At 44.4% G+C, this 27,567-nt stretch overlaps 1 protein-coding gene across 1 annotated transcript in view; it reads right to left on the bottom strand.

Annotated features, from left to right (window-relative positions):
* Positions 1-1,942: 1,942 nt before the first annotated feature.
* Positions 1,943-27,567, bottom strand: part of htra1b (HtrA serine peptidase 1b) — a 60,654-nt gene continuing 35,029 nt past the window's right edge. The window contains exons 4-9 of the mRNA XM_085994598.1: positions 17,233-17,427; positions 17,093-17,125; positions 15,785-15,899; positions 11,967-12,024; positions 10,207-10,302; positions 1,943-4,576 (exon numbers count right to left, since the gene is read on the bottom strand). Of these exons, the coding sequence (XP_085850724.1) occupies positions 4,408-4,576; positions 10,207-10,302; positions 11,967-12,024; positions 15,785-15,899; positions 17,093-17,125; positions 17,233-17,427 (666 nt within the window). The 3' untranslated portion in view covers positions 1,943-4,407. The remainder of the gene's footprint in view (positions 4,577-10,206; positions 10,303-11,966; positions 12,025-15,784; positions 15,900-17,092; positions 17,126-17,232; positions 17,428-27,567) is intronic.

Raw genomic sequence — 27,567 nt, 5'->3', positions numbered from 1 at the left:
TCCGTTAGTTGAAACAATCAACCAGCCTCCCACAGAAGCGGGCTCAAGATTGGTGAAGATTAGGCTTATATTCGCTAGAGTTTAGAAGAATGAGAGGGAATCTCATTGAAACTTATAAAATTCTGACAGACTAGATGCAGGAAGGATGTTCCCGATGGCAGGGGAGTCCAGAACCAGGGGTCACAGTCTAAGGATAAGGGGTAGGCCATTTAGGACGGAGATGAGGAGGAATTTCTTCACCCAGGGAGTGGTGAACCTGTGGAATTCTCTACCACAGAAGGCAGTTGAGGCCAATTTATTAAATATATTCAAGGAGTTAGATATATTTCTTAAGGCTAAAGGGATCAAGGGATATGGGGAGAAAGCAGGGACAGGATACTGAATTTGGATGATCAGCCATGATCTCATTAAATGGCGGAACAGGCTCAAGGGGCCGAATGGCCTACTCCTGCTCCTATCTTCTATGTTTCTTGGCTTTGAATCCAAACAAAAGGAGCAAAGCACCAAAACCTTAAGATGGAAAATAGTGGGTAAGTTGGGCATTAGCTCTGGGGATGACTAAATATCAGCTTTATGCTGAGAATTTGCAGCTGTGGAGGGCTAACTAGTGAGGTTCCCATTTCACTACTGACTTCACAAAAGTGATAGCAACCAAGAACAGACTTCAAAGTCAGCTACGTCAGAGATATTTTCATCAATGATTCAAATTGAGGCCAAATCAAGCAAGGGGTAGGATGGGCTAAAAAAAGAATGAATTAACATTAATAGGAACCCATCATTGATTTTCAACTTTTCTTGTTGCTATTAGTCATAGCAAGAATAGTTAAAAGTTGGTCTCAGCCCCACGTGGCTGCTAGGCTCACGTTTCTAGTTACATCTCTACCCTGCCACACAGGTATGGAATTTTGTCACCAGAAACACACCGGCCTGAAATTTGCGGTCAGTGGTGACAGCCATTGACCTCGAAGAAAGCTGCCCACAAAGATCTTGTGATTAAGCTTTCTCGACGTTAAATTGATTGTAGCGCTGTCAAAAGGGTATCCCTGATGTGGAGCAGCAGTGATGTCAGCAAACTGAAGAATTCTCACAGACAGCAAACCAGGAAATAAAAGGCACTGATTCAATTCACTTTTTAAAAAATTTTTAGAGTGCGAAATAAAGATTGGGGCATATACATGGATTAAGGTAGAAGCTGAAATATCATAACCAAACTAACAAAAAATTTAAAATATTTTATTATTTTAAAAATGTAGTAATTTTCGATCATAATGCAGAAATATGACATTCCACAAATATAAAATGTGTTTTTTAGGGCCAGAATGGTTGTTCTGCAGTCAATACACCTTTAAAACCCCAGTTACACCTATTCCAACAAGGCTTAACTTTTAATGGGGTGATTAACAGCGTAATTAGATGGGAAAAGCTTAAGTTTTCATCAGTTCAAATGATTTCACTGATTGCCAGCTATGGGGAGTTCCACAGCGCAGCATATAGTGGAGCAGGGAATGACTGACTATGTTTATCTGCGTATGTGGTAAATCCTGAAGTTACGGTCAGTTTCAGAGGCGTAATGACGGTGAACGCTGGCAATTCACGGTCATTACCCACCACAAAATCTGGCCATGGAGCCAGATTGGTGCAGTAAAGTGTAGCAGTCACTGCAGCACTGACACAGGCTGTAACAGGAATGAGGAAAGTAGTGTAGGGGTAAATCCCCATGCTGATTTTCAAAACTCAGCTATGAGTCAAGGCAGGGGTGCAATCTTAGAAAAATACATTTTGTTCACCAGGAGTCCATCTTCCCTTTAGGGGGGATTATGAGTCAGAAATGGAAACTATAACCAACCACAAATCATCCCATAGTGCAGAACAGCACCATTAAATAAACAGAGTATGTGTATAAAAAATATTCAGTAATGTTTTCCTTTGGTTAGGAAGAAAGAGCTGTGCATAATTTTTATTACAACATTGCACACAAGCGATAGCTAACTGCTTCACACACAATTTAATGTCTTGACATCATGTTTGTATAAAAAGCTTGCAAAGGTTGAACATATTTTAAGAACTTAGCAGGGTCAAAAATTCGTAGCTATTCCTGCAGACCATCAACGTAACTTTGAAAGGAAACCACCCGAGTGGACGAGCTTGGATGGGACCCGGAGACACCTTGTGCTGACATGTTCAGGATGGTCCTGTGGAGGTGGAGCCTCCACCCACCTATACAAGGCCAGGAGCGGAGACACTAAGTCGAGACCTCCCACAGCCTGGCCCCCAGTCAGGACCCAGCGTAGGATCATCGTAGATACACCTAGTGAGACCAGGCACACCTCTCTGACAACAGGCAGAGGTGGAGCCCACTGGAGGGTCCAGACTGTGATCAGGGGAGAAAATCACAAGAGCTCAAAAATAAATGTTTTCTCTAAGATAATAAATGTGAGGCTGGAACCAGAGGTGTTCTGTTACTGGGATTTAGTCCGTTTCTGAAATAAACCACAACACCTTGATATTCCTCTCCTGGCATTGCTCCCGGGTCCAATTTGAACAGAGTATGTTGGAAGTGCGCAGTGCTGGAACAACATCCTCAGCACCAATCTTCCTGTTGGGCCTAATTCACATTGCTCAAGTGCGCACTGGGTGCATGTGGGAGTGCTGTATTCGAGCAACCAAGGGGAAGTCTGGTCGCTGGCTGTGTCTTAAAGGCAACAGCAACTTTAAAAGGTAAGGTTAAATGGAAGCCTCACGAGAGCGACTGAAGGATTTATAATTTGACAGGTACTGGGAACAGGATTTGCGCAGACAGCTTCTGAAGACTAATGGGAAGATTTAAATCCACTTATGCATGCTAGAAGCTACGAGTTATTTGCCTGCGGTCTTCACATCTCCTGTGAATGGGTTTGTGCTGCTGCACCGTGGCTGGGGTAGCAGCAGCAGCCCAGATGCTCCTGCAGTCAGCCTTAAAGGGAGTTGGGAAAAGGGCAACACCATGATGCCAAGCCATAGGTGCAGAAACAGGAAAGACAAATGCAGACATCATCTAAAGAGCAGATCAGGAGATAGTAGCACCTGTTTTTATGGGACAGTCTTCCCCTGATCTGCTCCCAGTACAATGAAAGAAATTGTGTGTGCAGAGCTATCTGACATTCATTTACATTGCTGCACACTTTTCAGATATAATCAGGTGCAGCCACCTGAAACACCAGTGAGGTTCAGCTGCAGTACTGTTCAGGACACAATGTGGAAAAAGATTAGCACCTATTTTTCCTGTATTGCATGCATTTGTGAGGTGCTATTTGGGAGCAGGACAGCGAAAAATATACCCTGATATAAAAGTGTTTTCCCTTAAAATATTTAATGGCACAGAAACCTTGGCCACACAAAGCCCAGCTTCAGCGACGTGTTAGTCTCAGTTACTTCTGGTCTTGGTCTTAGCCATGGTCCCTCTCCCAATCTGTGTATCAAACATCACCTGAAACTTTTTAACTAGAGATGGGCAGTGCACACACACCACCGAGGCTCAGAGGATCTGACATAAAATCAGTAAGTGGCTGAAGCTGGCCTATTGGATGGGCAATCTTTCTGCCTCCCCACTCTCTGAATGTAGCCCCCTGCAAAATAATACTGTAATTTGTGTGAAGTATACCTGCTGACACCCATCTACAAATGGGAGAGAAAATCAGAGGAAAATTCACCCTCAAGCCATTCTCATGCAAATGGCTCAAAGTGGTTTTGATGGAGCCATGGAGTAATTTGGCTCCTCAATATTTCAGCCTCATGGGATGTCTGGTCTAGAGAAAACACAGACTTGGGGGCGGGGGGGGGGTGCTGGTGAGAGACGGGACGAGAAAGTTTTCACGTGTATTCCCACATTTATTTCATAAATAATCCACTTACCCATACAGTGGATAGCCTGGTTGTCACTACACTCTGATACCTAGTAGCCAATAAAAATGGCTGTGCCAACACTAAAAATCTGCCAGGCCCATACCAGCAATGTCACATTTCTTATTTGCTGTCACAGGGTGAAAATTAAGTAACTGCATTGTAAAGAGATTTAGTGCCAATATCAATAATGATAATCCCCAATCTCATGAAGTGGAAGTTCTAGCCGAGTGAATTGCTCACACTGACATTTTGAGGAAAGTAGATTAGAATAAAATCAAGGTGAAAAAAACATGAAGATGCATCAAGGAAATGCATCAAGGAAACTGATTTCTAATTTACAATTGCTTCAGGATCAGCTCAGCTTGTAATCATAACATAGAATTATATCCAAGCTGTAGATATCGCCTGGTGTTCTGCAGTAGAAATATCAACAGGTTTATAAGCTATTATTTAGAGACCGCATTCATCCAGTAAACATCAAATGCTTTGTTGTTTTATTCACATAGGCAGGAGACCCAGCTCACTTTAAGGTTCAATTTCTTCAGTCACAACATTTATTATCACATCTTCATTGCTTCGACAGATCACTATTGACAGGGATGGATCCTTTTTAATAGCTTCGCTGACGTCACTGGCAGAAGTTACCAGTTGATTATTGATATTAATAATCACGTCATTGTCCTGCAGGCCTCCACTGGGAAGAAAAAAAAGTAGAGAATAATTAATTATTCTGGAATCATATTGCATATATACAGCCTCAGTGACATTTTACTGTTCTCTACACACACCACCTGTTTTTGTATCTGCCTACACCACACAATCTTTCTCCAGCCAGTGGAAGGAGGTACACAAGATAAATATAAATGAGGAGGACCATTCGGCCCATCTTAGCTCCTCCATCCTAAAGGTCTCTACAGGGCTCCCCATCCTAACCGCCAACTATTCCTTAAATGATTCTAGAGGTTTTTTTTACTCCACTATTCTACTGAGAAATTCACTCTTTGCATGAGTGAGAACTTTCTGGTATCTGTCCTAAATTGATAGAATTGAAAAGGTATTTTTCTCCTTTTCCTAGTTTGAACCTGTATCTAATTTACATTAATGACTTGGATTGAGACGTTTAATGCAAATTTACAAACAATGCCAAACCAGGAGGGTAGCTGGCAATAAAAGAGCTGAAGAGTAGTGGCCACTTAATATGGTGGAGGCGCGCTGCCAACATGAAGCATGATCCCCAAAGGCAGCTGGCCAATTAGGAGGAAAAATCGAACAATCCTGCAGGTTCTTAAGGGCCTGCAGCATCTTACAGGGGAGGTGCTTTTTGTGTTGGCAAAAGATGAAGCAACACCATGAAGCTGCAGGAAGATGTCTGTGGGCAACACGAGTTCCAGCAGAACCTGAAGGCTTTCGGATGTGGCTGTGGAGATGCTGGTGAAGCAAGTGAACAGCAGAGAGGAAGTCCTCTTCCCTATGGGATGATGGGTGGCCACTGTGGCAAATTGGTGACTGGGCATGGCGAGAGGAGGCGTATACATTGTCATCGGCATTTTTGCCAGAACCTGGCTGCAGTGCCATAGGAAATCTGATGATCTTATTAAGAATTCTAAGGGAAGAGCCCCTTTCACATCTCTGGTACTTTCTGCACAGCCTATCAAGGACCCTGCCTTTGCATCAGCACTATGGATCCTTCACTTGCCCACTTGCCTTGGATTTCTGTAAGTCAGCAGGGAATATTTCACCAAACATCCTTTCAGCGTGCACTCAAAGCCCTCAAAAGCTGCTACTACCCTTGGAACTACTTCTCCCTCTTGAACTCACTTGTTGCTTCTTCCTGTCATCATGCACATTATAATAAGTTAGCTGATAAATGTTGGAAACCCACTTTTTTCACAGAAGAAACTGGCACACAACAGAAGGAAGACAACAGGAGGGAGACAACAGGAGGAGGCCTTGCCACTCTGCAAACGCTAACATCTATAGTAAAGGCTACCATCAAAATCATTGGAAGACACAGAGCAGTCAGCATTGGAGATGGAGAGACTGGCGGCCCAGCATAGCACCTTCCCTTCCTTTTCTCTTTCTACATAACTCTTGCAGTCACACGGTTACACATTGAGCATGTCAACCCGGTGGTGAATGCGTTGCCACTGATCTGCTAATGCTTACCCTCACAACTACACCTTAATGCTTGTCCCTCTCCAGTTTTTCTAGGACAATCAAATGACTTGGACACTTCAGTGGCATTTGAGCAAGATGGCTCCAAATGTAAAGGTCCAGAGAAAGTCAAAAACTCACCCTAATCACAGGAGCTGGTAACTAAATGACTAAATAGACAACTGTTAATAAGCTTTTTTATCAATTTCAGTTATGTTATTTTGGTTAGCTATATTTATGTTCTGTTAACCTTTTTGTCTTAATCTCCGTACTTTGTTGGACTTTTGTAAGTAAGAAACATTTCACAAGCTTTTCTTCAATAGATAAATGCGGAGGGAACTAAAAATAACCGTGGGGAATGTCTAACACGGAGAAATATTACATTCTTAATGCATTCCAAGCATGCCAACTTATTTTGATAAGTTTCAAGGGTAATGCTTAGTATTTATTGTAACATCTAGTGTCAAGTGGAAGTAGGTTTCATTGTAGTCTTGCTGGGAAAGAAAATTGATTCCATCACAAAAGGTGAATTTTAAATGACTATTTCCAGCCTATTAAGTATAATTAGAGCTTACATCTACTCCACAGAAAGCACAATGACTTCATGGAAATTAGGGTTCATATATTTGCTTTAGAATTTATTAGAAACATAGAACATTAAGGACAGAAACAAGCCATTTGGCCCATCAAGTCTGTGCCAATGTTTGTTTGCATTTGGTCTAATCCCCGTTTCCTGCTCACTCCTTGTTCTCTTCAATATTCCTCTTTTTCCAAAGAAAAATCAAATTGCCTTTTAAAAGTAGTTATGGGCTCTGCTTTAACAATGGTTTACGGCAGAGTGTTCCAGTTTCTCACCACCCTCAAGATTTTTTTCTAATCTCCCATTAAATTGTTTGTGATTATCTTAAGTTTGTGCCCTCTTGTTACCATCTTGTTGACCTGTGAAAACAATTTATCACTATTTACCTTATCATAAGTCTTCATAAGATTGAAGACCTCTATCAGGTCACCCATTAACCTTCTCAGCTCTAATGAAAAAAAGCTCTAACTTCTCTCCTCTTAACTGTAACCCCACGTCCCTGATAACATCACTACTCCAACTGTGGCCTAACTAAGGTCTAGTACAAGTTCAACATTACCACCTGGCTTTTGTATTCTATGCCTCTAGATACAAAATCAAGTATTCCATTGGCCTTTTTTATCCATTCACTGTCACCTTTAATGACCTGTGTGTCTACACTCCAACGTCCCCTCGGCACCTCTGCTCCGTTTAAAATCTTACCATTAAAGGCGTGTTTCCTTTCTCTAATCTTACCTCAAAAACACATATCACATTTTTCTGCACTGAACTGCATCTGCCAATGCTACAAGCCTATGTCCTCCTGGAGTCTTTCACAATCCTCATCAAGATTTGACATACAGACACCCCCCACCCCACCCCCTCAATCACTCTTCACCCAGTTTGGTGTCAAGAGCAAATTTCACTTTTGTTTCCTCAATTTCTGTCCAGATCATTTATGTACTTAGTAAATAACAATGACCACAGCTCTAGTGAAACACTACTCACCGCATCTTTCGAGTCTGAGAAACTTCCTTTTACCCTAACCTTTGCTTTCTTCCCCCCAACCATCTCTCTATCCATGTGGCCACATTTCCTTTCATCGCATGTCGTATTACCTTAGTCATTAGTCTGTTACTATATTGCAGTGTTTAAAAAAAAGAGTACTTGCATGTGTGGTTTGAAATATCGCACAATAAGATAATCTTCTAGATAAACACATATGAATATTATTTTATTTTATGTGATATGGGCCCAGAAGCTGTGTAGCTCATATTTTACATCATCCACCTTTCTTAAAACAGTCAATTTAAATTAAAGGGAAAATCTGTTCCCTAGCCACCGACTCCATCCCTCTCCCCGGCAACTGTCTGAGGTTGAACCAGACCATTCGCAACCTTTGTGTCGTATTTGACCCCAAGATGAGCTTCCAATCACATATCTGCTTCATCACCAAGACTGCCTACTTCCACCTCCGTAACATCGCCCGTCTCTGCCCCACCTCAGCTCATCTGCTGCTGAATCCCTCATCCATGCCTTTGTTACCTCTTGACTAGACTTCACTATTCCAATGCTCTCTTGACCAGCCTCCCATATTCCACCCTACATAAACTTGAGCTCATCCAAAACTATGCTACCCGTATCTTAACTCGCACCAAGTCCCGTTCACCCGTCATCCCTGTGCTCGCTGACCTACATTGGCTCCCGGTCCGGCAATGCCTCAGCTTTAATATTCTCATCCTTGTCTTCAAATTCCTCCACGGCCTCGGTCCACCCTATCTCTGTAACCTCCTCCAGCCCTACAACCTTTCAAGACCTCTGCGCTCCTCCAATTCTCCCTGATTTTAATTGCTCCACCATTGGCAGCCATGCCTTCAGCTGTGTAGGCCCTAAGCTCTGGAATTCCCTCCCTAAACCTCTCTGCCTTTCTAGCTCTCTCCTCCTTTAAGATGCTCCTAAAAATCTACCTCTTTCATCCACCCTAATAGCTCCTTATGTGGCTCTGTGTCAAATTCGATTTGATAATTGCTCCTGTGAAGCACCTTGGGACGTTTTACTATGTTAAAGGCACTATATAAATGCAAGATGTTGTTGTTGAATCATTTTATCCAATATATCTTTTTGGAATACAAATAAAATACATTGTTGTAATACTTCCCAGAATATGCTACAGGACAGAAGGGAATGGAGTGTCAGAAGCTAGATATGCTCACAACACACCATTGTGTTTTCCATTCATTATTGTTGTTGAATATGATAACGTTCCCTTTTAATTCATTCGGATATTAAAACTTACTTAAGTGTGTATTTAGAAATGCAAAAAAGATTATTTTATATGGGATTGGAGTACAAGGAATTACTGTATAATAGCTACACTGTGCTGTTCCCCAACAGGCAAAATTGTTGTTTATGCAAAATTGAGAATGTACAATTTTTTTAAATCGTTTATACAATGTCCAAGCAGTATCTGACAATATAACTAAGCTTGCATGTGCTCAATTGTTTCATAATATTTTAATGCCAACCTTTCTGATATGACACAGATGACCTGTACTGAAAGTATAATGGTGCACATAGCTAGTCAGAATATCCATTATGCAAACCTCAAACTCCTACACACTCCCTGATATATAAATGGCATGATTCGAGTTTCATTTTCAACAATTCGTAGGAGACACTAAGATCATTTGCTGACATTTCAACACTAAAATCTTTGCTCAGCACTTGTCTAGTTTTAAATGGCTCCATGTATTTTAGCACCATCTGTTTCATTTTAATGTAACTTGGTCTGTACACAAACCATTGAGTTAGTTTCCAAATTGTCAGTTGGGGTGATGGGATCCATCTGCCACCACATCAGTGTGATATACCACTGGGCAAGAGTTAGGAAAAATCCAGAAGTTCAGCTTATTTTAAAGCTGCTGCAATAAGGAAGTATTGCTTTGGTCACTACTTAAGACGACACATAAATGTAGATAGGAATGTCTTTGCAATGTCATTCCATATAGTGATCAGAACAATTGTTCCCTTTTATGTTTCTCAAGCAACTTCAGAAAATTCCTAAGCACCGCAGAATTTTTAATCTATACATTTTCAAATTCGGAGCAGAGGCTGGTTAATTCAGTGACAGGTGCATAAAAATTTACACAACCTTCTCTGGAGGCTAATGTGGGACTGCTAAAACTGATTTCTCTTAAAGCCTTTGAAAATCACCAAAATGAGACCTTAGGGCTGGATCAGGTCTTCAGAGATAAGCTATAGCTTTTTAAAAGGGGGTGTGTACTTTGTGCCACCCTTCCCTCGACTTTTCATACTTCAATCTGAAACCTTTTCTGCTCCAAATAGAAGTGTGCATCATACAACATTGACATTGGTGCAAAGGCATCAGGTCCTGGCGCAAGTTCCACATTTGATTTATTTTAACTTTAAACTTAAGGAAGATTGTGCAAAATAATTAAGAATGTTTCTGGTTTGAAGTACATTTGAACCAATCATGTCAAGCTAATGCAACTCCATACTTTGCACATTGATTAGCTGTCTAAAAGGATTCAGAATGAGGACTCAGAAGTACTGTATATATAAAGCATATGGAAGTTATTTCCTTCACTTACCTGGAAGCTGGTGTTCGTGGAAGGACTTCGATGATATAGGCTCCAGCATTGACGTCAGGGAAATCTTTCTGGCGCATCTTCAGTTCCTTTGCAAGACTGAAAAACAACTAAGATTCAGCAAAACTTGCACGAATCCAAATAGAAATCTGCACCAAATTTCCTGAACTTAGTGACAACAGACGGTTTTATCTTTCCATGACCACAAAAAGAATTTCCACCATTATGAGACATTAAATCCAGATTCTGAGTTGGGATGGGTTATTATACTTGAAGTTAATTTTTAGATGCTACACATGTATGTTGATGACACCACATTTCTACCTCTCCACCACTGCCTCTGCTTTGTTGGGCTACTGGTCGGATATCCAGGTTTGGATGAGCTGCAATTTCCTCCAGTTTAACATTGGGAAGACTGAAGCCATCATCTTTGGTTCCCCACAAACTCTGTACCCTCACAACTGACTCCACCCCCCTCCCTGGCCACTCTCTCAGGTTGAACCAGATTGTCCACAACCTTGGCATCCCTAAGCTGAGCTGTCGACCCCATATCATGTCCATTACAAAGATTGCCGACTTCCATCTTCATAACATCGCCTGCCTCCGCCCCTCCCTCAGCCCATGCTTTTGTCACCTCCAGACTTGATTAATCCAATGCTCTCCCCACCAGATACCTCCACCCTCACTAAACTTCACTTCATCCATAACTCAGCTGCCCATATCCTATCCTGCAGCAAATCCCATTAGTCCACCACCCCATCCTCAAGGACTTACACTGGCTCCCAGTCCCCTAACTGCTCAAATATAAAATTCTTCTGTTTAGATGTTTGTACTGCCTCGCCCCTCGCTATCTTTATAACCTCCTCTAATGTTGCAAACCCACCTCCTAAATACCACCGTGGAAGATCTGCATATATAGAAAAAAGTCTTGCATCTAATGCATGTATTACAATCCATCACAATATAGGTCAAAATATATTAAAAAGGTCAGTCATTTCTTTTTTTCCCCTTCTGATCATGGTACTCTGACCGCTCCCCATAAATAGGAGTCGGGCCAAGTTAAACACGGCTCCATCTCAGCACCTCAACATCACAAGCACACGCAGGACCCATGAGCATTACCACCGGCAGCCAGCTAGTGTGTAACATTTTCATCCATTTTACATTCTGTTACCATGATTTTCTGTTTCCCATCAGTCACCAATATAAATTAGGCTGCATTAGCACAGCATAACAACAGTGAAGCGTAATTTAATCGCTCCACTTTTTTTCCCCCACAAAAGTTGTTTTGAAATTTTGTTCATTTGAATTGCATGCATTCATCACGTCCTAACACTCTGCAGTTAAGCGCCGTTTTGTTATGCAAACCATATGGGGTGCCTGTTTATTCAGCAGGGCAAGGGTTAATCAGCAAAACCCAATGCACAACCTAACTAGCAGACTTCAGTGCCAGTCACTACTGGGGCATGAAATCCTGAGAGTGTGACAGGAGTGCTGAACGGCTATTCTACCAGATAGTGACATTCTTACCACGTTGCCAACAGAAAGTAGCCTATCAATGACAAGTATTCATACTTTGTCACACCAACCATTGCAGCTGTGTATTCCAGAACACAATTGTACTCTGTGTCTTGTTGACAATAAAGCAGGACAAAATACTTTAGGATTCATATTATGAAACTCTGACACAATCATCACCCTTAAGACCTAGCTCATTGCAACAGACTAAATTCAATACAGACAAAAGTCGATGGTTTACTTACCCAGGGGTAAGTGTAATCATTCTAACTCCCAGGTACCTCTTTTTTGTTGCCATTTTTCCTACAAAACAAATCAAACTTATTTGGAAAAGAACATTTCTCTGGTACACTCAGTTAGCTTTCTGAACACATTTTGCATGACTATTGTCCACCTGGATTTTCAATGTACCAATCAATCAGAAAATAAATGTGTTCTTTTAAAACGTGCTTACAATTTCACTAGAAACACTAAACAGAGGAAATTTTCACAAAAGCATTTACGATATTGCTACACATAGCAACTGAAGGAATTCTAACAATAATATTTAGTGTGCAATTGCAAAAGGAACTGTGTAACTGTTTCTCAAATCATCCCAGCCCAAACTTGGCAATCTTTGAGGTTAATATTAAAAGAAGATGTTTGATTTGTATTATGAACATAGCCCTTAATGAGAGGATCCAAGTCAGATTATATTCTTGGAGATTTCTCGCAAGGGTAAACGTGGCGCTGTTAGAGACACATTCTCAATCGCAAAGCTATAGGTCTCTGTGCTACCACTTTCAGTGTCACTATTACAGTAATGAAATAGGGGACAATGTGACTTCCTATTAATGAATTCCTGACAGCAATTTCAATCATTGCAAATGGGCAGGAACCCCACTTACAATGCAGTTAAGTCTAGGCCCCTTCTTTTGATTTATCTGTGCAATTGTTAGAAATCTGAGCCATTAGGAACCAGACTTATTTGAAGGCATTTTTTTTAATTGGCAATGGATAGCATAATGCCACTAAAAATGGGCTAAAGTTCACAGTTTATAGTATCCCATTAAACGCAAGCAGCCTTGTGCTCAAGTATTGGCCACTGCACTCTGACATAAAATGTTAGCTCTAGCTCTAAACCTGACAGCAATATCTCAGATAAAACCCATTTTCAAACAACAACTGCACCAAATGAAACACAATTTAGTGCCTGTCAGCACTTGCAAGTGACAAATAATCTCAGTAAATAGTTAATGTTCTGATGTACTGTTAATGAATGCATATAGCAGAAAGGTGCTTCAATTTAAAAGGAGCTATCCTTTGTATTTGTTTGTTAATATAATTCTAGATACAATCTAACCACTCAACCTAAGTAATGGTGAACTACATTTGCAACACTTATTGCAGCCAGTCCCAACTAGGACTGTATAAAATGTGCAGAGTCGATTTATGAATTCCTGGGGCCTTGGGCACCAAGAACAGGCAGGGTCCCTCTGCACAACTCCCCCCCCGATCCATCAAAACACAAATCTCAAGGCTCTGACTTGTCCCCTTCTGACAGTATTTTTAAATGCTAGAATATTTTGATCCAGTGGTTGTATGTAGCTTCTCTGCATTATTTGTGTGTTGCATCTGGGAGTTTTACTGGGGGCCTCATTTTTGGCTGGGGCCCCTTGGACCCATGCGTTAATCCATCGCTTTAAATGGGGCTTTGAACTGGTGCCGTACAGCCCACTGTTGCACTATAACACCTCCTGCTTCATTGTGACACTATTAATGCTCCTGTTTCATTGACACACTGTTACATCTCCCAGTTCACTGTTGCACTATTATTGTCCATGCTTCCTTCACAATACTATTGACCCCATTTCTGTCGCACTATTACTGCTCCACTCCACTGTTACATTATTAATGTCCATACTTCCTTCACATTATTGCTGCCACCACTTCACTGTCACACCATCTCGAAGCCTGCTCTTCTGTCTAACATTCACAATTGTCACTTCACAGTATTATAACTGTTAAGAACTTCCATGTTTATCTCAATCTGATTTATTCCTTTAATACATCAAAAGTAATGCCTAAAAAGCTACTTATTAAGAAAAAAACATTTACAGTCAGTTCTGAACCCTGACATAAAAGAGAACTCCATTCACAGCCCAGCAGTGCCTCGATTCATCAGTACTCTTTTGGAGGAAAGCTACTTTCAATTCATGCTTCCTGCTTTTATTATCCATAAAATGCCTGCCCTGACATTTATTCACTGACTTTTACAGCTTAAACCAGATATTGGGGGAAAAAATTCAGTTGTTTGCGCCTCCCGTTAGCTCCTTAAGAGGGCGCCAATTGGGGTGCAAAGCAACTAGAGGCCGGGCGCGGCGATGTTTATGCCGCTCGTAAAATTAACTAGACATTTTGCGGTGGCGCTAAACACTTCCACCACAATCTCCTGCGCCGGCAGATTGTGACGTCATTCGAGTGCGCAACGCCCCGTTAGCGCCCCGGACTGGATATTGAGTGGCGCCCCCTGCCTTACCGCCTACCACTAGCAACGACAGGTTGAGGGGAGCGTTATGCTGTCAGAAAGGGACTAGGGGAGCGCTATTTAAAGGCGACCGCTTCCTACCTTTTTTTGTCGGTGACATTTTTGCACCACTCAGTCTGAGAGAGAGTGAGAGAGAGAGAGAGAGAGAGAGAGAGAGACACTTCTGGAGAGATTCAACGCTGTGTGAAGGAGTTTTGAGTACTGAGCAGCACTTTGCGGGTTCATTTTGATTTGCCCTTCCTCGCTTCACCAGCGCTCTGAGATAGCGCCTCACTCCTCGGCGTTTGCGCCATAAGACAGGTGTGAAGCGCCTGATTTAGCGCTCCAATCACCTCCAGGGGCAATAAAAGCCAAGTTTGCTGTCGGAGGCGAAAATTAATGCCAGGCGCTGAACTTCGCGCACGGCCGATAACTGCGCCCCAAATGGGGCGATACCGAATTTTTCCCCCATTGAGTTTACACAAAGTCTCCAGCACCCAGTTTCTCCTTTGGAATCAGTGTGTAAGTATAATCTTGTGCCAGTGTAGAAGGAAGGTTTTCTGCAGGCACTGATGCAGGGTGGAGTATTATTGCCTATGTCAGCACCCAGTTACATTTTTCTTTCTTTTCAAATGCCCTAGCGCCCGGGCGCGGCACCGCTAACACCTCCCGTGAAATTCAGCGGGAGGTTAGCAGCAGCGGTAGCGCCCCGCTCTGCGTGCCGATGATGACATCATCGCCATGCGCAGTGCCCCGTACGCAAACTTCCCTTGTGCCCCCGGTATGTGCGACAGGATCAGAGGTCGGTTTTGCAGCGGCAGTGCAATTTAAAGGGCAGGTGTTGAGCAGCCATTTTTATTTTGGCCGACTGCCAGCACCTGCCCCCTTTCACATTTGTATGCGGGGTGCCGACGCGATCGCTCAGCCCAGTACTCCTCTTGAGCGCTCCCCAGTGGTCCGGCAGGGCCCCGGTGCATGCTGCGCTAGGCCCCTCCCCTTTAATCAGGGGAGGAGGCCTGCAATGATGCGGCACTACATGCCGACATGTGTGGCGCTATAGCATTTAGCGCCGCGACATTGAGCAGTATCGCCCCAAGAAGGAGGTGGAGTGCTTCCAGTAGTGCTCCACCTCCTTCTTGGGGCGCTACTACTGAATTTACAGGGTAGGGGCGCTAACCTTTTCGGGGGGCTATAATTAGCACCTCGGTGAGGTTAGCGCCCCAAAATGGGCTATACCCTATTTTTCCCCCTCTCTCTTTAAATCAATCAGTTTTCTATTTTGGGCATACAGTTATCATCAACCACACCATAGGTTTAGGTCGGATACACAGCAAAGCTGGCTCCATTCTGCCCCGGCAACATATGATAGATTTCCAGAGTCCTCGCCTGCTACCAGTAAGTATCAGAAAATTGCAAGTAGACTACTAATACCACTGGCAACTTCCAGTATTTAGTATAAAATGTTAAAATCCCACTGCACTGCTACACACAAAACCTGATACAATTTATTAACACAACAAAGTAAAGAATGAAAAGTCTGAGCTATACTCAACATACCTTTCGCTTGTCGGTCATGAGATTCAATTAGAAACTGCCGAATTTTGTCTGATGGAATTGCAAATGATATTCCAGCAGTCACCTTCAGTGTGTTAATTCCAACAACCTCACCATCCTACATGGAACAATGTACAAAAATGCAATTATCCAGTCATTTTATCAGCACAGAGAATATAGGCAGTTCAAGAATAGTTTCCATTAGACAGAAATCCACACAAAGTTCACAGAAAGTGAGAAATGTGCACTGGTATGAGATATTTTTCTTTAAGTGTTATTAAATTTATTGAAAGTGAGAGCACCCATGAATGCATAGTACCAAGTAGCTACATGCAACATTCATTACATTACCAACCCTTCAGGCTGAAACTGTAGCTTTGATCAGGAGGTGTTGCTCAGATACATTCTGCAGTTGGTGTGTTAGTACAGGGTTAGGCTTGAGATCTCAGTACTTATAAACAAAGCTACTTGTGGATAGAATTGTAAAACTAGAACTAAAGAGGAAAATAATGGCCCCGAAATTGCGGTCGGAAGCGTACCTCCGGCGTACACCTCTGACCCACAAAACAATTACAAAAGTTCCTGCTGGTGGCCAGGCCGGGAAAAGTTGCAGTCTCAGGCCTTGAGGTGGAGGGCAGCATATTGGCCCATGGATCCCAGGAGGTGCAGAAGCATACCTGGGATCACGTGGGCCTGGTCCTCCAATCAATAAGCAGAATTCCATTTCAATCATGTGGAAGGGAATCTCCTAATGATATGCAATGGAATCCCAAAATGTAAGAATTATACAATTAACAGAATTGGAATTTTATATTCATAATTACCTTCATTCCACCAACCTCAACAAAAATGTAATTTTTTTGGATAATTTTATACATCATTAAAACTGTAATCTGGGTTAATATTTGCATAAACTCATTTAATAGTGTATGTGCATAATTTAGGATATGAAAATGTTTAATTTAAGCCTTAGGTATTCCCTTACGCTGATGCAAGCAGGCCCTGCGTCTGCTTGCATCAACCGGAAGACTTACGCGAGCAATTGCTGGCCAGTCACTGGGCAAATAGCCCAACTCTATGCCAGCGATTGCTTTTTCGGGGCCCCCGTGGATGGCCTGTCAACGCGTACATTGACAGGACGTAAGTTCCGGATTTCGAGCATGCGGAAATCCCAAACTTGTGGGGCATTTCAAAAGGAATACGACGGCATACTCCGAGGGTACGCCATCACAGACACCGCAATTTCAAGGCCAATAAAGCTTTATGTAGATCATAGCCTAGCATCACAGACAGCAGATTAAGCATTCTTACCAAATTCACCAATGGACCACCTGAGTTTCCGTACTATGAAAAAAAACAGAAATCATTTTCAGGTCGATATGGACTATAAAAATGTTTATGAAAAGAAAAAAAAACTTAACTCATGACAAGTGCATCGGTGTCAAACATACATTGATAATCGCATCTGTCTGAATGTAATCGATATCGGAGTTTCGAAGTCCCAGTTCCTTTCCTCCTCGCTGAGTCGTGCTCACTATTCCTGTGGTCACTGTGTTTTGTAGTGAAAATGGACTTCCAATGGCAACCACAAACTCTCCCGGTCTCAGGTCTGTGGAGCGACCTAGCAGCAGCACTGGCAGTTTAACCTAGCAACAGATGGCAAAATCGTTATGGTGTGTGCTTGGTTATATTTCAATGTAAATACTGCAAGTTATTGAGAGAGAAATATATGATAACGGGGGTTTTTTACAGTAAACTAATAAAGAAATGATGGAACTTTTCCAAGAGAATTTTATGTCTAATATTCTTTGAAATCTTTTTCAGTCAGTTTCTCAAAGTCAACAATCTGGGGGGGTGTAGCTTGGTGACAAAGTGCTCTTAACATGCTGTGCCACAGAATGGCGGGACATGTGTTCCCGTCTCAATGGGAAGCTCCTGACTTTGCCCACAGTGTCAGAGTTGAGGTGCAGACCAGAGGCTCTATAAATGAGGGGAAAAATTAAGAGGCGAGTTACTCAAACCAACCTTGTTCAGCTATCAGTGGTCAGCATGCAAATGGCAAAGGCAAAAGCTTGGATGCAGTTCACCTCTCTGTCCTCTTGGCCAGATGTCTCGCCAGGAACGGTGAGGGGGAAGTAGGGCAGTGGGAGCTTGGGTGGCTGTGGGGAGTGCACATGCAATAAACAAACTGAAACCTTCTACATACTTGGTCACCTGGTTTTGAAAAGGTCTACAAATAATTAGAATAGAGAAATATAAATGTAACTCACAGGGACGATGTGAAAAAATTACAAGATTAAATTATGCAATATCATGTTATTTCAATGTACAAAATTGAATTCTGTATTTCCCTAGTTTCATCTCCTGGTTTTCCTTGCCTTACACTGCAGCTGAGAGGGAACGATAACAACAATTTGCACATCTAGAGTGTTCCTCACATACAGGAGGACATCTCAAAATGCTACATTAAGAACAGTGGATGCTGAGCATTTATATAGCACCTTTCATGACCACCGGACGTCTCAAAGCGCTTTACAGCAATGAAGTACTTTTTGGAGTATAGTCACTGTTGTAATGTGGGAAACGCGGCAGCCAGTTTGCGCACAGCAAGGTCCCACAAACAGCAATGTAATAATGACCAGATAATCTGTTTTAGTGATGTTGATTGAGAGATAAATATTGGCCAGGACACTGGGGATAACTCCCCTACTCTTCTTCGAAATAGTGCCATGGGATCTTTTACATCCACCTGAGAGAGCAGATGGGGCCTCGGTTTAACGTTTCATCCAAAAGACGGCACCTCCGACAGTGCAGCACTCCCTCAGCACTGCACTGGAGTGTCAGCCTAGGTTTATGTGCTCAAGTCCCTGGAGTGGGACTTGAACCCACAACCTTCTGACTCAGACGAGTGTGCTACCCACTGAGCCACAGCTGACATTTTATGGTTTTACAAAGGTTTTTGAAAGCACAGAGAGAGATGCCAAGCAAAGCCAAAGGACAGGAGCATAGAGGCTGAACAAGCAGCCACTAATGGTGGAGTGGAGAGAGCAGGGGACAAGAAGTAAACTAGCAGTAAAAATTCTGATGCAACTGCTCCGGACATGTGCTGGCAGTACGCCTTGCAAAAGTGTTCACTGCCAGCTTGTGCTTCCGGATGGCTTTTCCAAAGGGTAACAAATAAATGATGGAAAGGGACCAATGTCTAGAGACATGAGTGGAACCGTGGGAGAACAGCATCATAAAGGTGGACTGCAGATGAAAGACGTGATTAGAATGGAGTGGTTGACAATGTTGAAGGTGGTAGACAGGTCAAGGAGGATGAGACAGTCATACATAGTCATTAGTGACTTTGACTATTGCAGTCTCAGTACTATGGATGAGGCAGAAGCTAGATTAGAGGGTCTCAAACAGGAAGAAGGGGGAGTGCAATTGCAAAGCAAGAGCATATTCCAGGACTTTGGAAAGGGGAGGTTAGAGATAAAGTGGTAATCTGACAGGATGTTCAATCTGCTCCTAGCCCTTCTGTGCCATCCTGAACTGCTAGGCGGTGTACAAGACTGGTTTAGGGTGCAACTCGCCTCTCCCTGTTCAGGAGCACCTCACAACTGCTTAGCACAAACATTTGGCAGATGGAGTATAATGTGGGAAAATGTGAGGTTATCCACTTTGGTAGGAGGAATAGAAAAACAAAATATTATTTAAATGGAAAGAGACTACAGAATGCTGCGGTACAGCGGGATCTGGGTGTCCTTGTACATGAAACACAAAAAGTTAGCATGCAGGTACAGCAAGTAATTAGGAAGGCAAATGGAATGTTGGCCTTTATTACAAGAGGGATGGAGTATAAAAGTAGGGAAGTCTTGCTACAACTGTATAGGGCATTGGTGAGACCACACCTGGAGTACTGCGTACAGTTTTGATCTCCTTATTTAAGGAGGGATATACTTGCATTGGAGGCAGTTCAGAGAAGGTTCACTAGGTTGGTTCCTGGGATGAAGGGGTTGTCTTATGAGGAAAGGTTGAGCAGGTTAGGCCTATACTCATTGGAGTTTAGAAGAATGAGAGGTGATCTTATTGAAACATACAGGATTCTGAGGAAGCTTGACAGGGTGGATGCTGAGAGGATGTTTCCCCTCGTGGGGGAATCTAGAACTAGGGGGCATAGTTTCAGAATAAGGGGTCGCCCATTTAAGACGGAGATGAGGAGGAATTTCTTCTCTCAGAGAGCCGTGAATCTTTGGAATTTTCTATCCTAGAGAGTTGTGGAGGCGGAGTCATTGAATATATTCAAGGATGAGATAGACAGATTTTTGAACTACAGGAGAGTCAAGGGTTATGGGGAACAGGCAGAAAAGTGGAGTTGAGGCTGTGGTAAACCACTGTTACCGTTCACAACCGTTCACTATTGTTACACTGTTGTTATCACTGTTTACACTGTTGTTATCACTACACAAGGTTACCTCTTGCCACGCACGCTGTTATACCTAGGCATACCTCAGCTGACTCCGCCCATGGCTCCACCTGCTTGCCCAGGTATAAAGGTGACCGCTTGGCTAGTATTCTTCCTTGTTGGAACCGATCACCCACGAGGGTGGGCTCTGTTATTTAGCCAATAAAAACCTATAGTTACTATCTTAACTCGTCGCTTTTCATGGAATGAATTGATAGGTATATCAATTTTATTGGCTAAATTTTGAAATGAGTGGATCGGAGCAGCCAAACGACCAGCTACAACAGCCACAGCAGCCGGCCTGGCTGCGAGCCCTCCGACCGCCGTACCTGGATCTAAACCCACGGGCAGCGAACTCAGCCCTCGACTTCGAACACTGGCTGAGCTGTTTCGAATCCTACCTGGGAGAATCCGGCGTGCCTCTGGGATCCAAACTAAGAGTTCTGACCGCCCAGGTGAGCCCTAAAGTATTTGCATTCATCCGGGACCTTGCTACATACGAGGACGCCCTCAACCTGCTAAAAGAGCAGTACCGGAGCCCTGTAAATTCTATGTATGCCAGACATCTCCTAAGATCCCGCTCGCAACAGCCAGGAGAGTCTGTAGATGAATTTTTACGGGCGCTACAAACACTCGGCAGGGACTGTGACTTTAAAGCTGTAACGGCTGCAGAAAATACTGAAGGAAATATCCGCGATGCCTTCGTGAAAGGCCTTCGGTCCGACTACTCACGGCAAAGACTGCTCGAATCAAAGGACCTCGACTTGAATACAACTGCAGCCCTCGCTCGCTCCCTGGAAGTGGCCCATCGGGACCTCGGGGCGTACTCCAGGTACTGTGCTGCGCGACCCTGGGACTCGGGCCCGACTCCGGCCGCAATTCCCCTCGCACCGCCGCCCCTGGGACCCACCACGGCGTCGGTGTCCCCGGAATCAATCGGGACCGCCACCCCCCGGGACCCGCTGTGGCAGCGGACCTCCGCGATCGGGCCGCCAGCTGCTTCTTCTGTGGCCAGGCGAGACATCAAAGGGCGCGCTGCCCTGCAAGGAATGCGACCTGCTCCGGCTGCAAAAAGGCCACTTTGTAAACGCCTGCAGGGGAAAAGCCACAGACGCCAGCATTGCCTCATGTGAGTTGTGGGGGGGGGGGGGGGGCAATCTTTGATCAAGGCCACAGACGCCAGCATTGCCTCAGGTGAGTCGTGGGGGCAGCCATCTTTGATCAAGGCCACAGATGCCAGCAGTGCCTCATGTGAGTTGTGGGGGCGGCCATCTTCTCCGCCATTTTGTCCAACTTCGTGGGGACCCGCGTCATGGGCGCCGCCATTTTGTTCGCCGCACTCGGCCGCCATTTTGTCTCCAGACCCGACCACCGCCTCGCCTGCAGACTACAGCAGCTCGCTCAGCCATACACTGGCCTCCGTCACGCTTGACCAAGCTCTCCCGCATCATCTGTCCAAGTCCATGATGGACATCGAAGTAAACGGCCACGCCACGTCCTGCCTGTTCGACAGCGGAAGCACGGAGAGTTTTATTCATCCAGACACGGTGAGCTGCTACTCCCTCACTGTCCGGCCAGCGCGCCATTGGATCTCGATGGCGGCGAAGTCCCATTCAACAGACATTAGCGGCTACTGTGTAGTGACCCTGTTGGTTCGGGGCACGGAATATAAAAATTTTAAACTTCTCGTCCTGCCCCAGCTCTGCGCTGCCGTCCTACTAGGGCTGGATTTCCAATGCCACCTTCAAAGTGTCACTTTGGCTTACGGTGGACCCCTCCCCCCACTCACAGTCTACAACCAGCAAATTTTAAACCGCCCACCGCGTACCACCTGCGGCCTCTCCACCCTCAAAGTCCCGCCCCCCTCCTTGTTCGCTAACCTCACCCGTGACTGTAAACCTGTCGCTACCAAGAGTAGGCGGTACAGTGCCGGGGACAGAGCTTTTATTAGCTCTGAGGTGCAGCGACTCCTGAAGGAGGGCATCATCGAGGGGAGCACCAGCCCCTGGCATGCCCAGGTCGTAGGTCGTTAAGACCGGCGATAAACACCGCCTGGTCATCGACTACAGCCAAACCATAAACCGGTACACCCAGCTGGACGCATACCCCCTTCCCCGCATATCTGATATGGTCAACCAGATTGCACAGTACCGGGTATTCTCCACCATCGACCTCAAGTCAGCCTATCACCAACTCCCTATCCGCCCTGAGGACCGCCAGTATACCGCCTTCGAGGCGAACGGCCGCCTCTACCACTTCCTTAGGGTTCCCTTCGGCGTCACCAACGGAGTCTCGGTCTTCCAAAGGGAGATGGACCGGATGGTCAACCAGAACGCGCTTCAGGCCACGTTCCCTTATCTAGATAACGTCACCATCTGCGGCCGCGACCAGCAGGACCACGATGTTAATCTGGAGAAATTCCTCCGTACGGCCCAACGGCTGAATCTCACTTACAATAAGGATAAATGTGTGTTTAATACCTCGCGCCTGGCCATCCTCGGCTGCGTAGTAGAGAACGGAGTCATCGGCCCCGACCCCGAAAGAATGCGCCCCCTCATGGAGCTTCCCCTCCCCCACTGTCCAAAGGCGCTGAAGAGAACCCTGGGGCTCTTCGCTTACTATGCCCAATGGGTGCCGAATTATGCGGACAAAGCCAGACCCCTCATGAAGTCCACCTCCTTCCCCCTGACAGCAGAAGCAGGCGCAGCCTTCTCCCTCATAAAAGGAGACATTGCGAAGGCCACAATGCACGCAGTGGATGAGTCCATCCCTTTCCAAGTGGAGAGCGATGCCTCCGACTTCGCCCTAGCGGCAACCCTTAACCAGGCGGGGAGACCTGTGGCCTTCTTCTCAAGGACCCTCCAGGGCCCTGAGATCCGACACTCGTCTGTCGAGAAGGAGGCCCAGGTGATTGTGGAGGCGGTACGACGCTGGAGGCATTACCTGACAGGCAAACGATTTACCCTCCTCACCGACCAGCGTTCGGTTGCTTTTATGTTTAATAACAAGCTGAAGGGCAAAATCAAGAACGACAAGATCTTGAGGTGGAGAATTGAGCTCTCCACCTACGATTACGATATCTTGTACCGGCCTGGTAAACTCAACGAGCCCCCGGATGCTCTATCACGAAGTACTTGCGCAAACGCGCAAGTTGATAGACTACGGACCCTCCACAACAACCTCTGCCACCCCGGGGTCACCAGACTTTACCACTTCATTAAGGCCCGCAACCTGCCCTACTCCATCGAGGAGGTCAGGACCATGACCAGGAACTGCCAAACCTGTGCCGAATGCAAACCGCATTTCTATAGGCCGGACAGAGCAAGCCTGATCAAGGCCACCCGCCCCTTCGAGCGCTTGAGCATCGATTTTAAGGGGCCCCTCCCGTCCTCTGACCGTAATGTGTACTTCCTCAACATTATTGACGAGTACTCCCGTTTCCCCTTTGCCATCCCCTGTCCAGACATGACCAGTACCACGGTCATCAAATGCCTGAACGACCTCTTCGCCTTGTTCGGGTTCCCGAACTATATACATAGCGACCGGGGCGCATCCTTCATGAGCGAGGAACTTCGCCAGTTCCTGCTCGCGAGAGGTATTGCTGCGAGCAGGACCACCAGCTACAACCCCCGGGGGAACGGCCAGGTGGAAAGAGAAAACGCGACAGTTTGGAAGGCCGTCCTCTTAGCCTTAAAGTCTAAGGGCCTCCCAATCTCTCGCTGGCAGGAAGTCCTCCCGGCAGCACTCCATTCCATCCGGTCACTGCTTTGCACGGCCATTAACGCCACCCCCCATGAACGAATGTTTGTTTTCCCCAGGAAGTCGACTACGGGAACCTCGCTACAAACATGGCTGAATTCTCCAGGGCCCGTCTTGCTGCGGAAGCACGTGAGGGCCCATAAAACGGACCCCCTGGTCGAGAGGGTGGACCTCCTGCACGCCAACCCCCAGTACGCCTATGTGGCATACCCAGACGGGCGGGAGGACACTGTCTCCTTGCGAGACCTCGCACCCTCGGGCACCCCCGAGATACCACCGTTACCCCCCACCACTCCCCCAAATCCAGCTCCTGTAGACAGCATGCCGGAACCCCAGGAGCCTTCGTCGACCACGCAGACACCAGCATTAACATCGGATACTGCACCACCGCCGCCGCTGCTGTGCCGATCAGAAAGGCTTACGAGGCCTCCTGAGAGACTGACATACACGAACTGGTAGTACACTTCACCCCGCCGGACTCAATTTTAAACAAGGGGTGAATGTGGTAAACCACTGTTACCGTTCACTATTGTTACACTGTTGTTATCACTGTTTACACTGTTGTTATCACTACACAAGGTTACCTCTTGCCACGCATGCTGTTATACCTAGGCATACCTCAGCTGACTCCGCCCATGGCTCCGCCTGCTTGCCCAGGTATAAAGGTGACCACTTGGCTAGTATTCTTCCTTGTTGGAACCGATCACCCACGAGGGTGGGCTCTGTTATTTAGCCAATAAAAACCTATAGTTACTATCTTAACTCGTCGCTTTTCATGGAATGAATTGATAGGTATATCAGAGGCCAAAATCAGATCAGCCACGATCTTATTGAATAGCGGAGCAGGCTTGAGGGGTCGAATGGCCTACTCCTGCTCCTATTTCTTATGTTCTTATGTGTTAATAAATAGTTTCCTATTGGAAGCTATTTGTATTCAGAACTATCCCTGTTCAGTTCAAATCAGGTGTTGATCAGGATTTCCACTGTACCAACAGATGTGGTGACTGATACTCACACCCATTAAGTGGAAAGCTGGTCTCAAAATTTCAGAGAGTGGATTAACTATTTTCAGCCACTGCCATCCGGGATTAATAAGTATGCACAAGGATCAACTAAGCTGACAGGCTGAGGCGAAACATTTTTATCTAAAATTTAAAGCCCGCCATTGATGGAAGCATTCCAAAATCTTTAGCCTGGGGTGAGACTCTGGAAAAAGCTCAGCTGGCATTTCCTGGTTTACATTGTGATTTTGTTCATGATGTTTTCAATCATCCAAATCAGAAGCTCAGCAATAAGAACCAAGCCTTAGCTCTCTCAATGCATTTTTGTAAATTCATGAGGGCAAGATTCTTCTGTCAGCTGATTTAGTGAAAAAGTCAACTCAATCACCACCTTCTACATATACGGAGTTTTTTTATTGCTCAAACTAGCAAATGGAGAAAAAAACTCATCCCCTGGTGTCTGTACGTTCTTATGAACTGCAGTAAGTGAATAAAAAAATAAAGGCTAGGTTTCATGATGTTTGAGTCAGAATGACTGTTGTTGGTAACTGGGATGAGGAATTGTAGTAAAATAACTAACTGTCAGGCCATTCTGAAACTAGCTCCAGGTTTCATAATCCTCTGGTTTATTCAACAGATAACCTTAACTTTAGATATTGATGTATTTGGTCTAACTTTACTAATAATCTGCTGCAAAACTGCAATACGTATGCTTTATTTCTCTGAACCCTTGGTGCCCATATTCATCACTTCAGTCTAATTTTGAGGTCTCAACATGGCACTTCTATTTTCTTCGTTTTGGTTCTCTTCCTAGTTCAGTGCCTTATGCCATCCTGTAACTACAGAATGGGAAGACAAGGAGAGGAGCCAAGGAAGCAATCTAACGAAACGTCCAACAATAATTAATTATCAGGTCAAGCTAGTTTAGTAGCTAAACATTATAAACATGCTCTGGACCCTGACCATTGCCATAGGATATCCTAATGAAGAACAGACCAATTGGAAAAAGACCAGTTTGGGTTAGCATTAGATCCATGATTGCCAGTACTCAGTATCAGCTTGGCGAGTGCATGTGCAATTGAAACCATTTGTCAAAACAAGACATTGGCAACACATATGTTTCAAAGAATAAAAAAAAGTGTCTATGAAAAACAGGCTTTGAAATGTACTTAGCCTACACTGCAGAATTTTGTGTTATGGAAAGAGAAACAAATGCAGACTAAAAATTGACTTTGTAAGGAACTGCAAAGCCATAGATAATGATTGTTTAATCATTGAAATGGTTTACTTTGAGTTTTTAAATTTTACTTTTAACATGCTCCAACTTGCTCGGTATAAAATTTAACTCTCATTGACATAGCCTACAGTGGAACTTCAATTAAATGCATCTCCGATGTAGAAAATCATAATTCGGTTTTCATAACTGTCCTCTTTCATATATTATTATTTGAAAGAAGAGCTTATGAATCAAACAATTTTCCAAAAATGTAAATAAAACCATGAAAAATGTCATAGCATAACCAATTTCTAAGAAGCCCTCATGACAACCAGACCGCAGATATGGAACAATTAGAATAGGTAGAACCAGAGCTCAAGCTGTTAATACAATATACAAACATACATTGAAAGAGGCTCCTCAATGGCTCAGATGCTTAAGTCAGTCAGCGGCTGAGGCATAGAGACCAGAGAGATTTCAGGTTCAATCCCTAGTCTATGCTGAGTTAGCTAATCTCAACTAGGGTGGCAGTAGGAGTGCAATAAATGGCCTCTGTGCGCCAGTGTTGGGGCGGGGAAAATTGACTAAAACCCTCGCTCTTGATTGCTATTGAGTGACTGCTGCTCGAAGTGCATATGTATAGATGTCGAATGAGGACAGAATCAGCTTCAACTGCAACATACCCCATGGTCAAATAGCCTGCCACCACTCACTGCGTAGATGCACACATGAAGTGTGCCCACTTGGGTGAGGTACTAGAGAATGACTGGCACCTGTGGAAACATCCACCCGCTAGGAATCAATGCTCTTCAGGTGAAGAGGGAAGAGGATTGAACAGGGAAGAGGATTGAACAGAGGTAGAAAAGAATTTGGGGGGAAAACAAATTAAAGGAATATCCCTAAATAAGACTCTTTAATGGCCTTATCCTTTATTATTACTTGGTAAAATACTCCACTTAGTTATTTAAATGTTATAATATATTTTAATTTGTTTTAGAGTAAAAACTTAAGCATCCACTATAATACAAGGGGTTTAGTTGGTCGATAATCAAGAATACCTATGCTTGAAGCTACTTTTATATTGTTCAAGAGCTAACTAATACTTCCAGTTTCCAAAATGCAGTTCACGTGCAGCTGGCTGGAGGCTTATTATAAAACCAACAGGACTCACTAATGCTGTGGACCTGGCAAGATCCTCAAAAGCCAATCTTAGCAAATCCTGGCAGATTTATAATTGGCTTGTATCCAGCGGCATGCGACTTGGCCGTTAGGAGCTGGCAGCATAGCAGCTTCAGTCTTACACAAAGGGTACACCCACAGCCTAGGCTGAGGAATAAAGACAATACAAACAACCTAACTA

Source organism: Somniosus microcephalus, chromosome 8 (genome assembly GCF_052327205.1).
Source record: "Somniosus microcephalus isolate GS21.2 chromosome 8, FLI_Smic_1.0, whole genome shotgun sequence".
Lineage (NCBI taxonomy): Eukaryota > Metazoa > Chordata > Chondrichthyes > Squaliformes > Somniosidae > Somniosus > Somniosus microcephalus.
This window is presented reverse-complemented; position numbering and strand designations above follow the sequence as displayed.